General features: G+C 39.7%; 1 protein-coding gene across 1 annotated transcript in view; it reads right to left on the minus strand.

Moving 5' to 3' along the window:
* Window positions 1-22,455, minus strand: part of DYNC1H1 (dynein, cytoplasmic 1, heavy chain 1) — a 47,157-nt gene that overhangs the window by 18,701 nt on the left and 6,001 nt on the right. Inside the window, 43 exon segments of the mRNA XM_009328461.1 lie at window positions 1-98; window positions 195-368; window positions 508-712; window positions 799-1,013; window positions 1,091-1,252; window positions 1,379-1,493; window positions 1,748-1,881; window positions 2,649-2,778; window positions 3,046-3,209; window positions 3,448-3,613; window positions 3,983-4,104; window positions 4,198-4,404; window positions 5,007-5,240; window positions 5,507-5,647; window positions 5,772-6,002; window positions 6,248-6,475; window positions 6,887-7,043; window positions 7,154-7,392; window positions 7,566-7,778; window positions 8,245-8,428; window positions 8,622-8,865; window positions 9,260-9,419; window positions 10,954-11,054; window positions 11,324-11,606; window positions 12,308-12,502; window positions 12,586-12,774; window positions 12,853-13,018; window positions 13,764-13,937; window positions 14,651-14,817; window positions 15,042-15,188; window positions 15,591-15,800; window positions 15,881-15,991; window positions 16,623-16,736; window positions 17,103-17,258; window positions 17,787-18,026; window positions 18,248-18,367; window positions 18,450-18,560; window positions 18,673-18,849; window positions 18,992-19,132; window positions 19,280-19,426; window positions 19,681-19,830; window positions 20,448-20,627; window positions 20,920-21,996. The exon segment at window positions 1-98 is cut by the window's left edge and continues 37 nt beyond it. Of these exon segments, the coding sequence (XP_009326736.1) occupies window positions 1-98; window positions 195-368; window positions 508-712; window positions 799-1,013; window positions 1,091-1,252; window positions 1,379-1,493; window positions 1,748-1,881; window positions 2,649-2,778; window positions 3,046-3,209; window positions 3,448-3,613; window positions 3,983-4,104; window positions 4,198-4,404; window positions 5,007-5,240; window positions 5,507-5,647; window positions 5,772-6,002; window positions 6,248-6,475; window positions 6,887-7,043; window positions 7,154-7,392; window positions 7,566-7,778; window positions 8,245-8,428; window positions 8,622-8,865; window positions 9,260-9,419; window positions 10,954-11,054; window positions 11,324-11,606; window positions 12,308-12,502; window positions 12,586-12,774; window positions 12,853-13,018; window positions 13,764-13,937; window positions 14,651-14,817; window positions 15,042-15,188; window positions 15,591-15,800; window positions 15,881-15,991; window positions 16,623-16,736; window positions 17,103-17,258; window positions 17,787-18,026; window positions 18,248-18,367; window positions 18,450-18,560; window positions 18,673-18,849; window positions 18,992-19,132; window positions 19,280-19,426; window positions 19,681-19,830; window positions 20,448-20,627; window positions 20,920-21,996 (8,279 nt within the window).

Consider the following 22,455-nt stretch of genomic DNA (forward strand, 5'->3'; position numbering starts at 1 on the left):
TGATCTTTCACCATCTTTTTCAACTTGTCGTTGGCTGCTGCATTCTTCACTTCCAGTTCCTGACTCTTTATTCTTAGGTCACGCCGCAATTCTTCCACCTGAGATAGATTGTAAGATGGGAGAACTCAGATTAAGCACAGGGATCTATTTAATCACTCCAGCCTTATGAAGGGCAAAGTTTTAAAGATACGTACCTGATCAACTGTTTCCTTGATTTTTCTAAGGCCAACATTCAAATGCATTTGCTGCTCCTCCAATTCACTTCGTTTCTCATTGAACAAGTTGGCATAATGGTTGATGAAGTCTAAATAGTGGCGTGGTGTGATTGCCATGGTTCTACCTCCTCGTTTTGCCAGACGAGCATTAGCCTTTAGGGAAGAAGGAACTGTAGATTACGCATTGGTTTTAAACCTATTCAAATGCCAAAGATCGTATTTTTTAGGAAACTGGTGCATGATGCTGTGGCCTAGAGATCAACACAAGTTGAGCAATGCAATAAAAACATACCTGATGGAGAGTCTGATGAACAAACACACAACTATTAACAATAGCTTCTCTGTGTGATGGTGGTTGTGGTAGCTTATCATACACAACTGGCATGTAATCGGGCACAATATAATTTGGTTTCTCAAGATCCATTTTGCTTGTGAACTCTTTGCCAACTTGGTACAGTGCCTCAGTTGACCAGTCTCCAAACCAGTTCAAGACACACCTGAAATACAAAGAATTTGTGAAGACTTCCCAAAAAGTACTGTTTTAACAGTATTGGTAATGCATGTTGGAATATAGAGCAGTTACCTGTTGAAGAGCGCAGGAGAGGTAGCTGCCCTGTCCTTCAGGCCCTCAGAAGATGGATTCATAGTGAACACAACATGGAGATTGCGAATAACTTGGCTGGTGAACCATTTGTAGAGTTCTTCATGTGAATCTAACATTAAACCTTCTTTCTGTGCTCCTTCTTTACACTGAGTCATGAGGGTGGCATATTCATCTCCTTCAAAGAGACCAGGAACCTAATTCAAAAGATAGTTTTGTCATAGCTTATAGTTGTAAAAAGGTGCTTAAAAGTACTTACTTAAAATCTTCTTACCTCTCCATTGGCTAGAAGAGTGTTCATTCTCTCCAGGAATCCAGAATCCAATACATTTGACTCATCCATTATAAAAGCTATTTTTTCATTTTTACAGCCAGAACGTCTCAATACTGTCCTAAGGTCTTCATCAAAATCTTCACCTGTATATTTTCTGTGAACCTAGTAAGATTTAACATTGGTTATTAATATTTTGGTTTGGCTTTTAAGGGGATTTTTTAGGGGTCAATATTTAAGAAGTGCGAGTTTTGACTAACAGTTTTTGCTAAGTGAAAATAGCATGCCAACCTTAATTTGGTAGACGCTCAAACCATTCATCCAGGCAACAAATCTTGAGAGAGTTGTTTTCCCTGCTCCACTGACTCCAATAAGCAGCAAGTGGCCCTGTGGCTGACGGAAGATTCTGAAAAAGAACATAAGCAAGTATGTTTTGACCAAGTGTTATCAACTGACTGAAGCTTTTCCTTAAGCACCTAAACTTCAAGTTAGTACCAAAACTGACACATCTTTCCAGCTAGGATCCTGCTATCTGGAGGCCAGAAGTAGACAACAATGGGATCATGCTCCATTCTTAATTCGTCTGTACTCAGGCTACTCTATTTTAGAACAAGCCTTTAAATACTATTTATATGAGCAGCAACTGAAGTCTCCACTTACCGGTCAATTCTTAACACGTGATCCAAGACTTCATTGAACAGAACAAGTGGTACATCAAGTTCTTCTTCATAAAAGACTTTAAGCCTAGCTTTCACATAGTCTCTTAATTCTTCTTGATCCACTGGAATATAATCCTAAAAGAATCAGTCAATACAGTATGGAATTTAAAATTAAGGCAATTTTGCTTAGGGATCAACTTACAAGTAGATGAAAGCAGAACTATTAGAGTACTTAAAGGTGCAATCCCCTACAAAAGCTTAAGAGTACTGTACTCATTTAACTTGCACAGGAACACGTCCACAGCTTAGAGTGCCACAGATAGCAGCATGGGGTTTAAACACTGTTATCTACTGAACCTATCATAGGTTGAGCCTGTGCTGCCAGTCACTGAAGACACTAGGAAGTAGCATGACAGACTTACTCCCTCCTCACTCCCCCAATCTATTTTAAACAGTCTTTCCTAGGCATCTGCTATCAGTCACAGAGATGGGTAGCGGATGGGTAGTAGGCGGGTAGCAGGCTAGATGGACTTTTGCCTTGACCCAGTGGGATTTCTACAGATTGCAAGAAACAGTTCACCATAAATTTACAATATCAATGTTGTTCAAGGGTCATTGCCTTATCCAAGAGATTCCATAAGCAGTAACTCAGCAACTTTCTGGGAGTGCAATCCTGTTCTCAAGAAATATTATTTAATACTGCCTTTATCTGCTGTGGTAGATCTTACAATAGTATCCCTGGCATAACAGCTATTAACTTTGTGGTAGAGTTCACTTCAGATAATCATAATAAGAACTTCTTGGAGATCAGTTTAACAAAATGACAGGCACCAACTATCATGTTAATATAGTCATAAGAACAGCATCACTCAGTTGCTCCCAAACTATTTATTTATTTTTACCTTCGACAGCCAGTTGCTGTATAAGATAGGTCTGTTCATAGCTTTTTCTTTGTCAATATTGGGGAAGTGCTTCAGAGCAACCATATCTATGTTCTCATCAGTCCAGCGTCTCTCCTCATCTTCTACAAGTCTGGATAAAGAAAGAAGTCAGTGACTACAAATCCTCTGTAACAGGAGGATATAGTCACATCACATGGCAGTGCTACCACTAAAGTATGTTTCTGCTTTGCATAGATACGATTCCCAGTAGTGTTAAGTTAAAGCAAAGGGAAATATTCTCATTTGTATTCCAGTTATTTAACATGAACCACACTTCAGTTTGGTCTTCTAATAAAAGTTGGCAAGGAGTGGGGAAAATTCATTTTGCACCCTATCCCCTGCCCCCCCTTTATTTTACCTGTCTTGGAAGAGACGTAAGGCTTCATGGGCCCAAATCCTGATAAGGCCTTCAACTGGTAAGGTTTCTAGTGGTCTTAATGCTTCAAATATACCTCTCACCCATCGAGTCATTTCACGAGGTGAATAGATGTAGTGTGGCTGTGTGTCTTGAGTGAATCTCTCCTAAAAATTTAAATATAATTAGTTACTTCATCCCAAAGTTGTGCTATATTTTTACAGATCTCGTGTCGCACGATATTACTTTGCTAGTGTCATTCAGTGGCTTTCACCAGAACTCAAGTAACTAGTTGAGTTCTTGCATACATATTAACCGTATGAAAGGCAAACAATGCATGTTAAGTGATCCAGCACAAAAGGAAGATTTCTGATTAGAATTTGGGGTTGTATTCAAAAAAATTACCTGAGACATTGTATAGAATTCCACCATAGCAGCAGTGAGGGGTTCTGCATATGTGCGAAGTGATGGGATCAGCCTTAGCATTGCACGATTGAATGTTCCATATATCTGAGTAAGTGAAGCTGGTCCAGGATAGTCCACATAAACCACAGGAACATGTCGTAAAAATCTGAAAGATTAGCACATTACACAGCCCAGAAGGTCAAATTACAGCCTATACTATTTTCTTCATCTTTTGCCAAAATTAAATAACTGCTTGATTCAAAATTATCAGCAGTAACTGCAGTTGGCTTAACTGCTCCTTAGTGACTTGGACCAAAAAGTATTCTAAGTATCCACAGCATTTTAGACAGGTTATTCAAGAAGAGTCCACTGGCTGGCTGTCAGGATAAGAACCAACTAGCAGTTAGTTAAAAAGCAAGGAATACAACTTCAGCACAGCTGGTGTTAAACAAGTGTATTAAGAACAGATTACATAGTCAATGCTTCAATTTTGACCTCTATTCTGTTGCTATACAGAATTTACTAGATACATTACCTATGTGAGAGAGGTTTTCTTCCAGGATCAGTAGGTGGATTACATGCACCAACAAACTGAATTCTCTCCAGTTTCACCCATGTCTGGTCTGATGTACGATAGAATCCTCCATGTTCCACCATCTGGAAAAAAAAAAGTAAAATAAAAATCAGTGGAACATTGTATTTCCCTGAAAATAACTGTTATGATATAGTTGATTACAAAGAAAAACAAACCTGTCTAATGAAGGATATGACTCTCTGTGTGCCATACTTATCCATATCTGGCAAGTTGATTTCATCACAGAACAGCACCAGCCACTTTCCTAACTGCACAGGAGCCAGCACCACTCCATTAGGTGTACGCCTGTACTCACAGTAGTGATCAAAAGTTTTCAAGAGCAGTTCTGGAGTGGTAGCACTAGAAAAGTTGAGTCCAACCACCTTAAAAAGAGAATAGTGAAAACAAAGTTAAAATACACTAAGGCTTGAAAAAGAGCATATCAAGAGTCCTGAAAATGGGTACGTTTGGCTTTCCACAGTGGAAGTATGTACATCATCTATATTTCAGGTTACTGCCTATATTCTGACTGTATACTGTGCTTCCCACTGCAGGTTCTCCATTTACCATGCAGCAATGCCACCTTGTACTTAGAATAATCACGGCTTCGTGTAACTGTTACTCCACCTAAATACACTGAAGGATGAGAGCTATTCTTAAACATTACCACAGGTTTTAAAATATTAAATGGTGGAACACTTCTGCATTATTGAAGCGGCAAAGGAAGGAAGTAACTTTTAGGTTAAGGATCTTGAGACATAAATTTAGATTCTGCTCAACATAATTTTTATTTTTTGCTATGTATACACATGACTGACTGAGGTGGAGGTATCACTGAATTTTGGCTAGCAAATCACTTCCATGCTAAATAAAGACTGCTTTAATCTTTAAGGAGATTAGAGACTTGGTACTACTCTGTAATTCACAGATGCACATGCGCACACGCACGCGCGCACACACACACACACACATGCTTCTTGTGTACCTCCATGTCAGGCAGAGCTCTGAGAGCACTGAAGAGGGTCATGGTCTTTCCGGAACCCGGTGGACCACAGAGTACTAGAGGTTTGTGTTCTGCCAGCCAAGTATACAGTAATGCTTCATGGCGAACGGTATCTAGGGTTGGTACTACTACATCAGGAGCTGCAACTTTGTGTGTCTCCACTTCAATTTGAGGAACCTTGGATTGCCACGGCACCCATTCACCTGTAATGGACACCTAGGAGCACAAAAAAGTGATCAGACAATTTAGAACAGGAATATAGCTCAACCTTAGCTAAAAGGGAATATATTTTTTTTTAAACCACAGAATAGTTTGTGGCATTAAATCTGATGTGTTTATTTAAACAGGCAGCTTGCTCACTGAACTGAAACTGTAAAATTTAAGGTAGTCTAGCATTTTATTTTCCAGTTTCATCTCCAAAAATCTAAAGCAAGCTTCTAAGAACACAAAAGAGCAACACTTCTAGCATAAGAAAGGTTTACCTCATAGTCAATTATAGGTATGTTGGGTGCAGTTGGCAGTGGCACAGTGGTGATTCTCCTAATGTATTCTCCCAGCTCTGCTCTCATTTTCAAACGACTGTCTCCAGAAAGAGACCAGAGTATTGCATAAACCAGGTACCTCTGTAAGAAGCAGCAGAAGCAGGTTTTAGAGTAATGGAACAAAACTTAATGAACAATAAGTCAAATCTAGCTGCTATACTGACATGTCAAACACAGCAGTCATTTAGCAGCATACTGTTTTTACCTGGATGTAACGCTCCAGTTGATCTATCTGCATTGGAAAGTCTGGATGGTTGGCATTGTACTGGGCTACGTTGCGGCAAGCTTGATGCAACATGGAGAACAGAGAACCAAGACAGCGCAAGCGGGTGAGATCCATAATATGCTCCAACTTGAAAGCATGTTCAAGTGCTTTAGTTACCAGGCCATTAGATGTGAAATATGGCTGCATTATTGTTGCAGCATCTCTCTGAATCTGTTGGGGGGAGACAAACACTGCTCAAAGCATTTACTTCTCATTTGATTACCAGGCAGCAGGAAATAATTTTGTTTAAGGTTTGAAATGCTTCATATTTTAATATTCTTTAAAAAAAAAAAAAAAAAGAAAAGAGATGTGAAGAGGAAGTCAGCTAATCTATGATAGGCTGTCATAAATTCTAAGTACTACTTGTGACACAAGTGTTCTTACTATGTTATCCCATAACGTAATCTAAATTATACCTGCAACATTGGGGATGCTGCTTCTTCTCCTTCATCTTCTTTGCCCTTTCGCCTTCGCTGAGCTTCCTCCTCACCTTCATCCAGAGGAATGCTTCTTAGTCTGGCCAAGAAGTTATTGAATATCATGTCTGTACTGAGAACATCCTCACTGAACCAGACCATGCCACACCTTGACACAGTAGCCAAAGTGGCATATTTCAGATCCTGTACCTCAAACATGATACGCACCTAAAGAGCAGAAATTTAAAACAAGAGTTTGAAGTAAAAACAACCAATGAACCAAAAGCAAAACAAAACAAAAAACTCCCCCCCAACACCAGAGACCTTTTAAAATAAGTTAATTTGTATTTAGCCTGTGAATAATCAACAGCAGCATTAAACTATCCTAAGCTAAGTTCATCATTATTGACTGTTACCCTAGACTTTTATATAATCCACAAAGGTTGTCTTACAGGGTCAGAGTAAGTGTAATGAGAAATGTTTGTTTCCACAAAAGCTCCTAACTCCAGCAAACCACTACCTGAGATCAGTATTACTCTGCTTGTGATGAGAAAGAGGAACAGCACCAGTACGGATTAAGGCAAAAGCAACAAGTTTCTAGGACAGCATGTAAATGTCGTGTAAAAAAAGTAACATTACATTTGGTGGAAGGCTGAGACGTTCTCCATTTGGCAGAGTCAGTAGTTTGTTGTCATCCAAAACAGAGTTCAAGTTCTCAACCCATTCAGGGTCTACATCACCATCAAAGATAATCCACTGACGTTTTTGTAGTTCACCTCTCACATTGTCTATGATTCTACATTAAAGGAAATATTTATTGCAGTAGAGAACACAGACTCGGTAAGGTCAGATTACCCATGGCACAAATGTACTGGCCATTTTTCATTTGTGCTATTAAAGACTCACTTTCTCAGGACATGTGTAAACAAGCCATCTGTCCATTCTCTGGTGTTTGGATCCAAAGTACCATAGAGGTGATCTTTGCTGATTGCTTTTGGATCTATAATATGAGCAACACCTTCCACACCCTCCAGCCGTTCAAGGGCTTTCAGGAGCACTCTCCAAGCCATGCTCTTTCCACTTCCAGAGGGACCAACCATCATCAATCCATGATTTATCTGTGTAATCTGATACAGCTGAAGAACCTGTGACAGAAGAAATGATGTACCAATTAAGTCTCAACTTCAGTAGTCAATCTAAGCTTCTATGTATTGCTCGCTGAAGACAAGAAAAAGGAAAAACTTTCCACCTTTCATAATAAAAAAAGTTTAGTCTTATACACAAACTTCAATTCCACCTTTTCAGTTTTATACTTTACCTTTTCAACCCACATGCCACCAACTTCTTCTCCATCACCATAGGTAAGGTACATTTCCTGACACACTTTCTTAAGCTCCTCTCGCAAGGCTGTCATCTCCCCACGATGATACTGTACTCCAGGGAAGACATCAGAAAGGAGACTGAACAGCAATGGAATGTCTTCTGCAACCAGTTTTGGTACCATAGTTTCACATACACTTTGGATCAGGATCTGCAGAGAGAGTCATGTTTTGGTTAAGATTTTTTGTTTAGTTCACTTTACCAAATGCGTTTGACAAGGAATACTTCACTAAATACTTTACTGATAAAGCACCAGACCAGGGTCATCTTGGTGAAAACGACCATTGATGGGGTTTCAACTTTGAAACTACACAATGAATTCCTATTGATTTTCAGTTTATATAACTATAGTTTCTTATACCTCTTCACTATGCTTTTGGTATTAACTGCTGAGGAACTGAGCAGCAATAAGCGTGTTATGAGTGCACCACCTCCTACGAACAGGTCTTTCACTACGATTCAGGGACCCCCCCAAGACATGTTTAACTTGGTGCTTCTAAGCTATCAAATTACCACCTTTTGTAACTAACATTACTTTGCTTGCACGGCAAAGCAAAAATTACTAAATGGTAAACACTGCAGGGTGTGTTTGCCACCCTGTTTACACTGCACATTACCTCTTGTTCTGGTAAGTTCTCAGCGATTTCTCCCTCATCAACAACTTCACCACGCTCTTCTTTCTCCCGCTTTATCTTCTGAATCCTCTCCCTCTTCACATTACCTGCACTAACTAGCACACTCTTCAGTGCTCTCAAGCCAAAATCATAGTGACTTTGGGAGGACAGCTGTTCATCACAAAGCCTAAGAAGCAAAAGAGACAAAATACAATTTAATTCTCAATAGGACCAACACAACACTCAGTAAATGTCATTGTTTACTTGAAATGATTGCTTGAAACGACTGCTGCACAATGTGCTTAGTGAGTTGCAAAGAACATTATAGCTTTGAACAATAAGTTCTATTTTTACTGACTGGAGCCAGACTTGTTACTCACTTGAAGAATGGTACTATCTTATTGGCAAGCACTTCAGCTGTACGGAAACCTTGGGAGTACAACATGACCTGGGCAATCAACTGACGGTCTGGTTTTGTCATTGCCAAGCTACGGAACAACTTCTTCAAATTGTCAGGGAGATTTGATCTGCCTGCATAGCCAGGATTCATGGTGATGAAGATAGCCATGTCAGGGCTCACTTTGACTTGTTTGTTCAGCAGCTCACAAGTAATAGGTGTTGCAGCTGAAAAAGAGAGAGCATTTAGTTACACCTGAGTCAGTGATCAATCACCCTGAGAACACAAATCATACTTTATTCTATTTTAGTTTCTTACAGTAGTGGACAGCAGCTGAGAAAGAGAGAGCATTTAGTTACACCTGAGTCAGTGATCAATCACCCTGAGAATACAAGTCATACTTTATTCTATTTTAGTTTCCTACAGTAATGTCCTCTAGTACTGCAACTCAAATACTCAAATACAAATTTCTACCAGCTGAAAGTTACTTCAAGTTTTTAAGTTTTGATAGAAAGTGGCTTCCTCCTTGGATTGTTTGGGAGAAATGTAACTGAGCAACAAAACAGCATGAAGGACATTAGAGATGCTGTACAACACTATTAGGAATAAACAATTACGTACTCTTGTCATAGTTGGGGTTGGAATGCTCTCGCAAGGCTTCCTGGATGCACTGAACTTGCTGTGAAACAGCAGAGAGCATACGCTCCTCCAGTCTGTTGAACTCGTCAAAGCAGCCCCAGGCACCCACTTGGCAAAGTCCCACAAAGATGCGTCCCATTGCCTGCACGTAGAGGGGAAAATTCACTGAAGTTGCATGATCATTCTTGCCTATGCATAGGCAAAGGGAGCAGAAAAGAGCACTTTATACAATGCATCCAAGGCAGGAAGAAGCTGCATTTATATGTAGGTTACCATCTTTGTAGTACTGTAAGAGTTAAAAAAGGGTTCTAACTGACTTGCAGATGTTCACTGCTTCATAGAATCATAGAAGATGATCATAGCTTCCTATTGCTACATACTGTACTGCTGTGTATTCACAAAACAGTCAAGGTAAGTCCACTGCATAATGTTTTGTTTGCTGACACCATTAATACCAGGTGCAGTTCTAGTCCTTTATTGCAAGGAGGATGCTAGAATTACAAAACATTTCAGAAGAGCAAACTGGATGGCCAGAGTATGATAACGTTTCCACCTAAAGAACAACCTTTAGGGTAGGATTCCGCAAAAGGCAACATGAGGGAATATGACGGAGGTCTAAAAGCCACTGGTTTAGGATGAATAGGAATCAACATCACTGTCTTTTCTACTACAAGAATTAAGGAATCATTAAAAAAAGACAGAAGAAGGTGCTCCTTCATAAAGTGTGTAATAATGCAGTGGAACTCTTTGGTAGAGAATGCTATAGAAGCAAGTGTGCATGTGGATTTAAGGGGAGAAATGAGTACCTGGAGAAATGTTCACTGAAGCATGAATAGAGTAACCCATTTCAGCTTGGGACCTCCTGATCCTCACAACTGTGAGAGATAGGAAGGGGACTAGGGGCAAGGAAGGAGTATCATGCACTATCTGTGATCTTACTGCTCCCTAGGTATTTTCTTACAGTCACCACTACAGGCCAAATGCTGACTAAATGGACCGCTGGTCTGATTGAAATACAGCTGTACAGAAAAAAAAAATGAAACAGATGGGCAACCTGGCAGAGTCCATGAAGTATCGTGATTCCTTGTCCATGTTTTATATTGTTTTTTATATATACACCTGACTGAGGCTTTTGAGACATTTGCTGTGTTACAGTTTACAGAGGCATTTCATCTGGTTCTCAGTTTGAAGGCGTCATTAATTTTGAAATACCTAGGTAGATTTTCTTAGTTTTGAAGAATCTTTCACATGCTGAGGCGAACTCCACAGTTATGTCACAAAGAATAATTTGGTAATAGTACAGCTATTTTGGCAGTCTCACACTCTCATCTGTTCTCCATTAAACCAGTACTATCAATGCAAACTAACCAGTTTAAGTTACTTCCCTAAAGCCAGTCTTAAGCCCCCGTCCTGTACTTCCTCTTCCTTTCCCTCCATTTGCTGCTATAGAACTACCTGTTCTAAAAAAAACAGAACCCCTCCCCCAGCAATGTTCTGCCCCACTTTTGCTTTAGGCATTTTTTGTTACAGAACATCTATATGATCCACAGATACTGGCTCAGTTAAGACTTACAGATAACGACCTTGAAAATAAACACTGCTGGCCGTTTCAGAGTTCTGAAGAGATTCCTATTGCTTGTTAGCAGAGACTACATTTTTTTAATCAAACAGCTTACCTGGAAGTCAAATGTTTCATCGCAGTTGAAAACCAACACAAAGCGGCCAAGCTGATGTCCAAGAGCCTTAACAGATTCTGTTTTACCAGTACCAGCAGGACCTATTTTCGAAGCAGGACAGACATGTTTTAGTGTTTCTCATCAGAGGTACCACTGCCTACTCATGTAATCTGCCAGAATGCTGATTCTGATGGTCCTTGACAAGAGGATTCAGTGAAACCTAAAACTGTTACAACTTCCCCCAAAAGACTGTTTCGTTCTTCAATATCTTAGTTATAAGCATCCTGCATGTCTACATTAAAGCTATATATTATAGAGACAAGTTTATATAGTTGTCTCAAGTTTTTATTGTACTTCAGTACAAACTTACCAAATGGTGATCCTCCAAGTCTTGCCTCCAAGGCTTGTGTCATTGTCAGGTAGCAGCGGTCAGTAAGAGGAGTCTGTACTAGCTTATCCTGAACACCCAGGTACTCAAAACCATAGTTGAATTTGGCATTTGCCATCTGAATGGAGAGCTGTTGCAACACATCTGTCTGTTTTGGGTCAAAGTAGAACCGCATTTGGCTGAGCCACTCAAAGGATTTGGAGTTGTCGATCTTGCTTTTGATCAGTGATCTTGTAACATCTCTCTGGTGTACCAACTCGGTGATCTGGAGAATGAAGTAACTCCTTAGACCACAGCGATACCAAGCCGTTGCTAATAAAGCCAGGAATCCTACAGCTTCTCAAATTAGCACAGTAAATTGCCATCACTTAGAAATCATGACCTACCAACAGTCTCTGCCTTAAAATCTGTTGTTACAAAGACAAAACTAACAAAGTTGACTGCTCTTGTTAAGGACTTCCCTAGCTTTCAGCAAAGCGCTCTGATCCAGTTAGTCTGTTAATCCATTACACTGCTGAACTAGATATTTTACTTGCCAGAAACTATGAAGGCAGATACTCCTAAAACAGACCAGATATTTCCCTCTAAAAATCTGTAGAAATAACCCAGGATGGGATAACTTGTCCCCCCGTCAATCCTTACCTACAAACAAAAGCATATAATAATTACAATAATAAGCAGCTTAAGGAGATGTTTTACATTTGAACAACGAAATCAGTAACTTTGATATTTGAAAGAGCTAGTTTGAAGACCAATTCAGTGAGCTAGTCTATAATATGCTATGATACATTAAGCTGACTAGAGTGAAAAACTACCACCACCTACATCAAGCCCTGATCCTGTAGTTGCTTAAATTGCATGAAACTTTTTCCTAGAGGAAAAATAAGTCTTAGACTAATCAATCTTTTCATTAAACTTTTAAAAATCCTCATCTGCGAACCCAGAAGAAAGGAGGTTTGTACTTACCAAGTGTTCCAGTTTCCTTCTGCGAAGAGGTGGCTGCTCCATCAGCACAGAGTCTGCCAGGACATTGAGCGTGACCTCAACATTAGCTAGCACAGAGTGGAGAGGGCTGTTGTCTCCAACTCCACCCATACCATTGAGGGCTGACTCAACATTCTCAGACCACGCAATCTGGGCTGACAGGACAACAAGCTGAGCCTGTGTAACAAAAATCCTCATCAGATAGTTTTCCTCACTGAAGTAACCAAGCTGCAGTATGCTTAAGTGTTCCATAGTGATACCTGGTATTTGTCAATCCAAGAGATGTAGACCGCTGGATCAATTGAAGTTGCTTTTCCAAAGATTTCTACTTCAGTAACAGATTCTGCAAGCAATTTAGCAAGGGTGACTCTCATTTCTTTTTCAACAAGAGTGAGCCACTCATTGATCTTGGGATGTTCTGTGATGGAGACAGGTGTTTTGAACAGCACCTGCAAGAATTAGGTTTAAGTCAGCCCACATTCACTTATTTTCAGAATTTTATTTAAAAAGAAACACTGCAGCTATACCTCCTCTCCTTCACGTGAGGATATACCAAGAACCACAGAATTATCTTCGTTGAGAATAATGCTAGAAACACCAGCAAACATCTTCTTGAAGTGTTTCTGCAGCTTAGCAACATTTTTGCTGTTTCCAATGATTTCAAGCAAGTCTTCATCACCAACAAAATAAAACCTAATAATTACATAAAATTAGATCTGTATCAGAACTCCAACCAGCACTTTTAATTTATTTATGCTTCATAGATGGCCACTATACAGGAGTAATTGACACTCATTTCCCCAACACCGCAAGAGTACACAAACCATAAATTTGCTAGAAATTATACTTCAGTTCTAAGATTAAGTCTCAGTTCATGTGGTCTGTACTATGCAAAAGTGTATATATGCTCCATACTGTGGATTGTTTTCTTTACCTATCCATCCCTGCAATACTCACAGTAGAGCTTAGGATTGAATTAAGTCTATTAGGCAGGGAGAACTCTCACTCAGTACCTCCTTCACCCTTACTCTCTCATGCTAAGTGACAAACTATTTGAGGACTAGAGGTAAGTCGGAACAAATGACTTAAATACTGGATTGTGACAGTTTAGACACTGTCCTTCAATCAAATGCCAGAATTAAGCAGTTCAAAATAGAACCTGTAAGTTTACAGAAATCAGCTGCAATGGTTCCTTAAGCAGTATCTGAATCCTACAACCAGTCACAGATGAGCAAGTAAGGGAAGTTTTAGTCCCACCTCCTGAGAAGTAGCTATAACTGAATTCTGTATTTAGACAATGCAAATCTAAATGGTCATAACATCTTATATACATGCAATACATAAAAATTGGCAGAGGTTTTGCAGAACAGCACACCAATTCCTGCACAGAAACATCAAATTACTCTACTTCAAGAGTCAACTAAAGTCAACTTCTTACCGAGGGAAAGACGACCTCTCCCTTTCCAAGTATTCTCCAAGCGCCTTCTGTATCTTCCCAAGCAAGTCTGCCAGTCTCTCTAATGACCTCTGCACACCTTGAATGTTAAGAACATCCATCACAAGTGGAGATTTGGACACTTTTTTCATGAGTGCCAAAAATTCAGTGCTGATGCTGCAAGTAAAATAACACAGTACATTAGTGCAAACTCAGTAACCACAGGCCTGCAGAACACCGAAGTTATTTGTCTCTAAATGACCACTGCCTCTAATTGTTGCAGCTGCCCTAGGGAACACAAGGCTAAATTCCCAAAATAGCTCTTCATCCACCTCAAGCCCACAACAACAAAATCTAACTACTTTGCAGTGTTCAATCCATCAATTCCACTGCTGAAGGTTTACTTTTCTTCATTTCCTGAAAAGATGCATAAATCTGACTCTTTGATCTGACTGGAAGTGTGTGGAATGAATAAGGATGACCAGAGCAACTTAAAACAGAGGAAGAAAATGACGTTTCAAGGGTTAGACTGAAGGCTGTGGCAACAGAAGTCAGCCTGCTTGTTGCAGCCACAATGCCAGAAAAGTTCTTGAGGTAGCTGACTGGAACTAGCAAGAAAAACCACCTGAATCCCAGTCATCTTCTAAAAATCATACATCAGCCTGTTTATCATAAACCTTTTTCTGTCACAGTTGTCTACATGCGCCTCTTGCCGTATTTGTTTGCTTGATGAACTTATGTCTACAGCAGGGCTGTAACCCAGCTGGACCAGGTAAGAATACAGTCAGTATTTCAACTTAGAGTGCTACACTGAAGTCATGAAGTTGCAGGCCTGGCCACAAGGTGCTCCAAGGGAGGCAAGAAAAAGAACAAAGCAATTAAAAAGTTACCTCTGGAACCGCTGGGTCTCCACAGGCAGCAAGTGCTTGATGTCTGCACTACCAGTAAAGATACCCTCCAGGTAGACCCATCGCCTTTGGACATCTATCCAGACATCAAAGAGTGCCATGATACGGTTCAGCTTATCTTCCCAGCTAAGGGCATCTTCCTCAAACACCTGAAGTTTAAACACTGCATTAATATTCATTTTAGTAGTATCAGGAGTTTGACTGCTAATAATTATTAGTGGAAACAAGTTGTTTGAGAGTTACAAAGTATGCATATGCAATTAATTGTCTGTCAACTTAAATAGCGAATATAGTCTCTCTTGACAAATATATAAACTAAACGAGGGGAAGGCAGAACTAAATGAAGATTCTTTAGCTTTGTTCTCCATTTTACCTTGTAGTATGGCGATAGCTTCATAGCGGACACACTGTTAATGTGCTCTTTTACTTTGTTGAAAAGATCATCCCATCCACGAATCAAACGACATTTGTTCTGGTAATTGACCAAGTCCAGTTCGTAAGTGTTCCACACTTCTCTTATCTGAAGAAAAAAAATGTTTAAGACATGACATCAATCATTTCTGCTCTAACATAGTTACAAAGTAGAAATGCATTACAGTAATCAGATTTTACTTTTTTTACCCAAGGATTCTGGGTATATGCTCAAGCTTTTGCTAAAAATATTGAGAATACGATGCAGTTAGGTAAAACTTAAGGTGGGGTCTTTGCAGTCATTATTGAGGACTGCTTTTCCCAAATAATGCAAGTTTCATCAGAGGAAGCTTACATAGCTTTAAGCTGTTCCCCAAAACAGAGTGTTCCATGGAGTCTCAGCACTCGTATGAACAGCTTAGATTGACAAGTTTACTACACAAGTGTCAGCCACCCAACAGCAAGCCTTTGATTTGCTATTACATGCATGCATACGAGAGCTGATACTAGCCTGTTTCAAGAACTCTTCCAAAGCCATCTCTCCTTGAGCCACGAGCAGTACATCTTTGACAATTGCTTCATTTCTCTGTAAATCGACATCCCAGATCTGACCCAGGGTCAATTCCGAGACAACCCAGTTAACATGAAGCCTTTTCATCAGCTGTTTCCAGTGACGATCTTTAAGTGCCTCAGATTTCAGTTCAATAACTAGCATGTTTATCTACAGAAGACAAGAAAGCAAGTTACATCCTTGAACTTGAACTATAAAATACATGCGTTTTAGAAATGAGTATAACTTACCTTCATGTAGCCCTTCAGAAGTCTCTGAACATACTCATAGGAGGCATACTGTCGCAAGCGGGCAGGGAAGTTTTTCAGTTGGTTTAGCAGACCATCTAGGTTTTGTCGAAGCTGTCAGTAACATAAAAGCAATGAAATCTTTCTCTGCAAGTGCTGTGCACATCATTGTACAAGTTCAGAGTCACCTATATAGTTTTACAGAAACCTATCGCTAATGAGATAATCGACAGTACAGCTCTTTTAGTGTTATACATATTTGCATAAGATGTGGTTATGCTGTAGCTGGGAATGTAATTTTATTGGTGCAATTAACATTTATGACATAGTATTGTCACAGGCAGTTTATGGCTTAGTGTTCCTACCGCTCTCTGCCTCCTGAGCATTGAACTAAAACTGATGCTGTTCGTCCAACCATATAATGAAGTTTCCCTAACGAGGTCCAACAGCCTATTTAAAAACAGCACAGTTTCTTCCCTGTAGGTGCAGTCCAATCTCAATTTCAAAACTACTGGAATTGCATAAATCCCCTGCAAAATTACTTACGTTGCGACAAAGCCTCTGATTTTTTTTTTTTTTAGCTTAGCATGAGAAGAAACATGCTCGCAAGATACTGAAAAAGGTACCTAAACGCTGAAAACGATCTGGAACGTGACAATTCAGCATGTCTATCTCAAGAGGTCTAATTCCTAATTTGCATATACTTGTGGTAGTTACATTGTTCATGTATCCAGAAGTGAAGTACCTTGCGAGGCTGCACTGAAACCCAGGGCTGTTCTTTCATTTGATCAATCTGTTCCCAGACCTTAGAGAGTTCAGACCAGACGCCTTTTAGATCCTGCAACTCTTCAAGGGCTACCTATGGTAAAGAATGTATCAAACATCAGCAGTTATTCTTAATTTCTTCAAAGTCATTAGCATGGGGGAGTAAAACAGAATACTTTTAACATGTCAAAAACCTTCAGATAGCTCGCCAATTCAACAGAACTGCAATAGCAAGTGACCCAGATGAGATTTTTGTATCTCAGGTCACATAATAGCTTCACGAGAATAAGACAGTCAAGGAAGAGATCACAGACAATCTCTTAAGGCTAGAACTGAACGAGTGTGGAGATTGTGTCTTGACACTAGTACATCACAGGCTACAAGTCACTCTCCTAAGGGAGAGATGAAATGGAAACATTTTTATCTGAAACTGACAAGAAGTTGTGTGAGCAGGTTGTACCTGGACACGCTCTTCACTGCCACTGAGTAGTCCTGTATCTGTTAGTTCCAGAGCTTCCTTGGCCTTCGCACACTTCTCACGATCATCCTTCAGCCTACCGAATTTTCCTTCGTAAATGGTAAGAGCTTGAAGAGCCTCTTCAGGACGCAGGTTTCCCTAAAGTTTCCATGGAATACATTAATCCAAAAATCCTACAACCAAGTTGAAGCCAAGTTAAAAGCAACGACTAAATACTAAATGTTGGTTTGTCTCATTATTCTTCCATTCCCAGTTTGCTGACAATAAAGCTACATACTAATCCACAATAAGTCTCATCCCACTTTTACATGCAGTTTTTGGCTTTACTAAATATCACTTTGGGGGGGAGGGGGGAAGGCAAAAAAGCAGCTTGCTTCCAAATCCTCCTACAAACTTGCCTCTGACATATCCCTTGTTTCAGCCAAAGATTTGCTAGTAACTGAAGTTGTCTTGCCTTTTACACCTAACAGAGGCCTATGTTTTAAGGGTAAATTTCCCTCTGCCCCCCCCAAATCAACACATTGGCAAGTTATTATAGAACCCTCAAAAATACTTTTATCATCTAAAATGAAAAGCTGAAAAAAGCATAAAAATAAACTGCCTACTCCTTATTGAATGCAGAAATCTACCTCATATGCTGAATGAGCATTAGTCATCACTACGTACTGTCACGGGCTTTGTTTTCTCCCAGTCTGTTAGCAAGTCAGTTGTTCGGCTCTCCACTGCACGATCCTCTTGAACTATCTTCATCTGCAAATTTGCTACTTGCTGTTGAATGGCAGAATCCTTTCTACGCATGATGTCATTAAAGGCACCCCATTCTCCTTCAATGTTGTCAATGTACAGCCAAGAAGATGGAAACTGGAACCTTTGTTTCTCAAGCAAGCGCTGACCATTGCGATAAAGCTACAAGAGACAGTGGTTGTAAGTTAAAAAGACAAAAATAACTTAAGTCATGAGGCTAAATACTCCACATGTTAACAAGTGCTCACTATAGAGTTTTCACAGGATTCCTCAGGATATGAAGTTCAAGTCTGTTCTCAAGAGACCTTGAATATCAGGAAGCTGCATCTTAAGAGCTAAGCTTGACATTTCCAGAAGTAAGAATGATTAGCTAGACAACATACCTCAACTTGCTTTTCAAACTGCTTGATTTTACGTTTCAAGGACTGCACGTACGTGATGAACGTCACTGCATCTGATGTGCTGGCAGTGTCCACTGAATGCTGCTCCAGTTCTTGACGGGACTGTTTGGGGCACAAATCAGTGTTTTAGAAGTCTAGAACAGCTGATCTAAAAGTGAAAAACTGGAATTTGGACTTGTCTTACCTTAGAAATTTGTGAATGAAACTCTGTCATATTCTGACCAAGCATTTGGCCAAATTTGCTGAGCACTTCCTTGTGCCAGGAGTCATACTTCAAGTTCACCTTTGATTGTACCTACAATTGAATAAAGTTACATAATAGTAATTTGTTGGCCTTGCTATTTTCTGTTATACACCCATTCTGAAATTTAATGCGTTTATCACAAACAATAATTAGAATTTCTTACCTTGCCATAGTCTATGACAACAGGTCCAAATTCCTTTCTGGTTTCTGCATTGTCAAATGTTCCTCTTGCCTTTCTTATCTGAACTAAAAGGGCTTGCCACTTATTCAGGTCTTCTCCAAGACGGTTGTATATGTTTTCAGCCTGCATATCCCACAGACACTGGTACTGCAGCCAAACCTAATTGAGGTATTTCACAAACAAATGTTCAGAACTTCTCCAGCATAATCCAAAAGACGTGTGTCCCCCCAACCCCCAGGAAAACTGAGAGAAAAGTCCATGTTCATTTTAGCTGTAGCATTACGTGGTGTCAGACTCCTACCTTGACATACTGCTCCACTTCAGTCACAATTCCCATGACAGCAGAGTATGACTCCTCCAGAGCCGCAGGGCCATCAGGCATCCTTGTCAATGCATTACGATAGAATTTCTCTTCCTCAGACAGCTCATAATGCACTCCGACCTAAGAACCACAATTATACATGTGATATACATGAATTTCTAGGGCACTCAAGATTCAGTCCTAGAGCAACACACTAAGATATTGAGCACAATTAACTGCAAAGTGAAAATAATTGCTCAGACTTAGATACAGCTTCATTACACTTACCTGATATCTCTGACTTTGAATTCTTGGTAGTGACAGGATTACCATCTTCCAAGAAAACATTTCTTGATAAAGTTTGTATCTACACTCTTCAATTGGTGGATTCAAGTATATCACCTGGTTGGTTATTCTTAGTTCATGTACAATGTTCTGCAGAAACAGTAAACACGCTCAGTTTTACTAGCGGATACTACTACATGTAGGCAAGAATCCTGGACTTCAAGAAGTAGCACACATTTTTGAAAAATCAACTTCGACTTAAGTGGGAGGAGGGAAGTATTCCTCCAAAACCAGATGCAGAAGAAATATTTATCTCCCATATAAGCCTCAGATATAATTCTTGCATTAAGTAATTTACAGTAAGGCTAAAAAAAACCACATAAAAAACCCACAACAAAACTTACTTTGATCTTGGGTTCGCCACCGGGCTTATGGCTCACTTGAGGAGCATCTGTATCCATGTCAACTTCTGCTTTGTCATCTGCTTGTCCAAGAAGAACTTGGGTCCAGGCCCTCAGTCCAGCTTGCAAACGAACACCCAGGATTCTCTCAATCTAAAGGAAATAAGCCACACTGGAGGAAATAGCTGCATATTCACTGCATAAAGATCCCCCTATTGATATATTCTGACACCAGGCACACTATGGTGCCTCAAAGAACCAAGTGCTCCTTTACTAAGTCATTAAAGAGGTTTAGAAGTTTTGGTAATTTTTCACTGAATATCAATTCAAAGCTTCTCCTGTCCTCACGGACTTTAATGGAATTAAAAAATTTTAACTGCTTTGAAGTTGGCCTAGTGTCCAATAACCTGAAACTTAACTCAACAGGCAGAACAAAACAATATGAAGGTAGTGAGTCTTTGCTACTGGCATAGCAAATTTTTACCACCTTTTATCTGCCTTGCTCCCCAGCACCTTCTAGGCAGTCAAGCTGTATCAAAGTTTTTTCTTCAAAGGACAAAACTCCCCTTGAATTAATTGATCCCAAAAGTCAACAGCTAAAAAACAAACAGGTCTTCCATCTTCTGCATACCAAAAACGCACTGAAATTTTCAGAGAATGGGAAGACAGAATTTTCCCCGGGTGACTATGAAGAGTATAATCAAAACCCATTTTTCACCCAATTAAAATGTTTCCTCTAAATACATACTACTGCTTGATCTCACACCTACCTCCATATCCAACTTATTGACCCAGATTGGCAAATTTGAATATGAATGAAGATTTAAGTCATCCACAGCTTTCTGGACTCTGTTCAAGATTTCAGAGAAAGTCTTGTGATCATACATGCATGTTTCCAATGATCTCACTTCCAAGTCTATTTTCTCTTCAATAATGAGCAGATCATCCACCTAAAATGGTTTAGGAAAAACAGAATGTTTAGTTTGACAGGTTGGATAGAGGCAACAATAATTACGCAGTAATGGTTAGTCACTTCTCTTTATCTGGATGCAGCAAGTCTATCAATTTTAGTAGTACTAAAAGATCCATTCAGCTGGCCAATTTGTGCCAACTCAATCAGCTACTTAATAAAAAGAGCTACAGAACAGGTCATCAGCTGTCAAATTCCACTTTTGGTTAACCATACATTTATACTGAAGTATAAATGTAAAAATTTTGCAGAATTTGAAAGATAAAACAAACCTTTTCCTGGAAACTGAAGACAGTCTCGGCTAAGCGCTGTACATATGGATCAAGTTTGTATGATTCCCACACGAGAGCAATTCCTTCTGCAATCAAAGCCTGCACTTCTTTCTTCAAGCCAGCAACTAGAAGTGAGATAGTATTACGCTCTTCTACTTTCTCACATGTTCGTTCATATGTACGGACACTTTCAATGAGAGAAATAGCAAATGGATAGAGCTGGTTTGCTTGGTGAGCTTTGTTGACAATTGCTAGTGGAACACGGAAACCAAGCCACTTCAGGTTTCTGACTTCTTTTGAAAGTGTAATTATTTCTGGGAGGAAGTTGACTTTCAGTTTCAGGACATTCCCAGATCGACCTCTAACACGAGTGCTTTCAATGGTGAAAATACGACCAGACACACCAAGATTGCGTTGCTGAACTTTTCTTGCCCAGTCATCAAAGATCTCCTGAGTGTTGAGCTTCATGCGAAAGCTGTCTCCATCCTGCTTTAGCTTCTGACCTTCTACATGGTTCTCCCAACCTTTGCCAAGGACGTCCTCAACACGCTTCATGTAAGCAGTGAGCTGTCTGTCAATCTGTTTTGCCCAAATTATAGACCCAGACACAGGAGGCAAGTCACGAACATGACTCATTTTACAAGCCTGACTCTGTGGGTATTGTACTTTAAATTTGTCATGAAGAGACTCAATATCATCTTTTACACGTTGGATCAACTGTGTTTGATATTCACGAATGGCACCGCGAATGTGAGGTCTGACAAACAAGGCATTAAACCGAGAGAAGATTCTGAACATTTCATTGGCATTCTTTGCTGTACCAAGCTGGTCTCTCAAACGGGCAGTTATTCTTGTTTCAACTCTATCAATTCTTTCATCGTATCGTTTCATTGCTGCCTCCCAGGCTTCTGTACCTTCTTTGGAAACATCTAACCCATCTACTTCCTTAACATTCTCATAAGCAAGATTGACTTCTTCAATCGCATTAGCATCTGCGGCATCAAAAAGGACTTCTGCTACTTTCATATCCTGTGGCTCAGGTACCTCTCCTTGATTTTGCTGGGCAACAGCAGTTACCTGCATTAGAATCACAGTTTAGCGAGTTGGATGCTTCAAAATTTACCTACAAATAGCTAAACAGAGTCTGTTCTAACAAGCATTGCAAAAAACCTACAAATTAGTATCAAATCCTTAACAAACTTTCAGTCATGTTTCAGATTTAAGTTGCACTAGGAATAGGGCAACGCAGTTACTTTACAAACTTCCACTACTATGCATAATCTCGTTTTCCACTGTGGTTTAGCCAAGCTCAAGTATTTACACACTTATTAATCTCCTCTATGTTATGCCTGGACTTGCTGTGTCTATTAACATGAGCATGGTCAGGTAGTATGTGATGTACATCAGAATTAAAGCTAAGCCTATTAGCAAGGGTTCAAAACTAGACTGTTTTTGGAAGCAGACAGTGAAACTGAATGTTACATTAGTTTTGTGTTGGTAACTTTTTAAAGCAACAGCGAACACTCTTGAAGAAGC

Source organism: Pygoscelis adeliae, unplaced genomic scaffold, assembly GCF_000699105.1.
Source record: "Pygoscelis adeliae isolate BGI_AS28 unplaced genomic scaffold, ASM69910v1 Scaffold130, whole genome shotgun sequence".
NCBI classification, from domain to species: Eukaryota; Metazoa; Chordata; class Aves; order Sphenisciformes; family Spheniscidae; genus Pygoscelis; species Pygoscelis adeliae.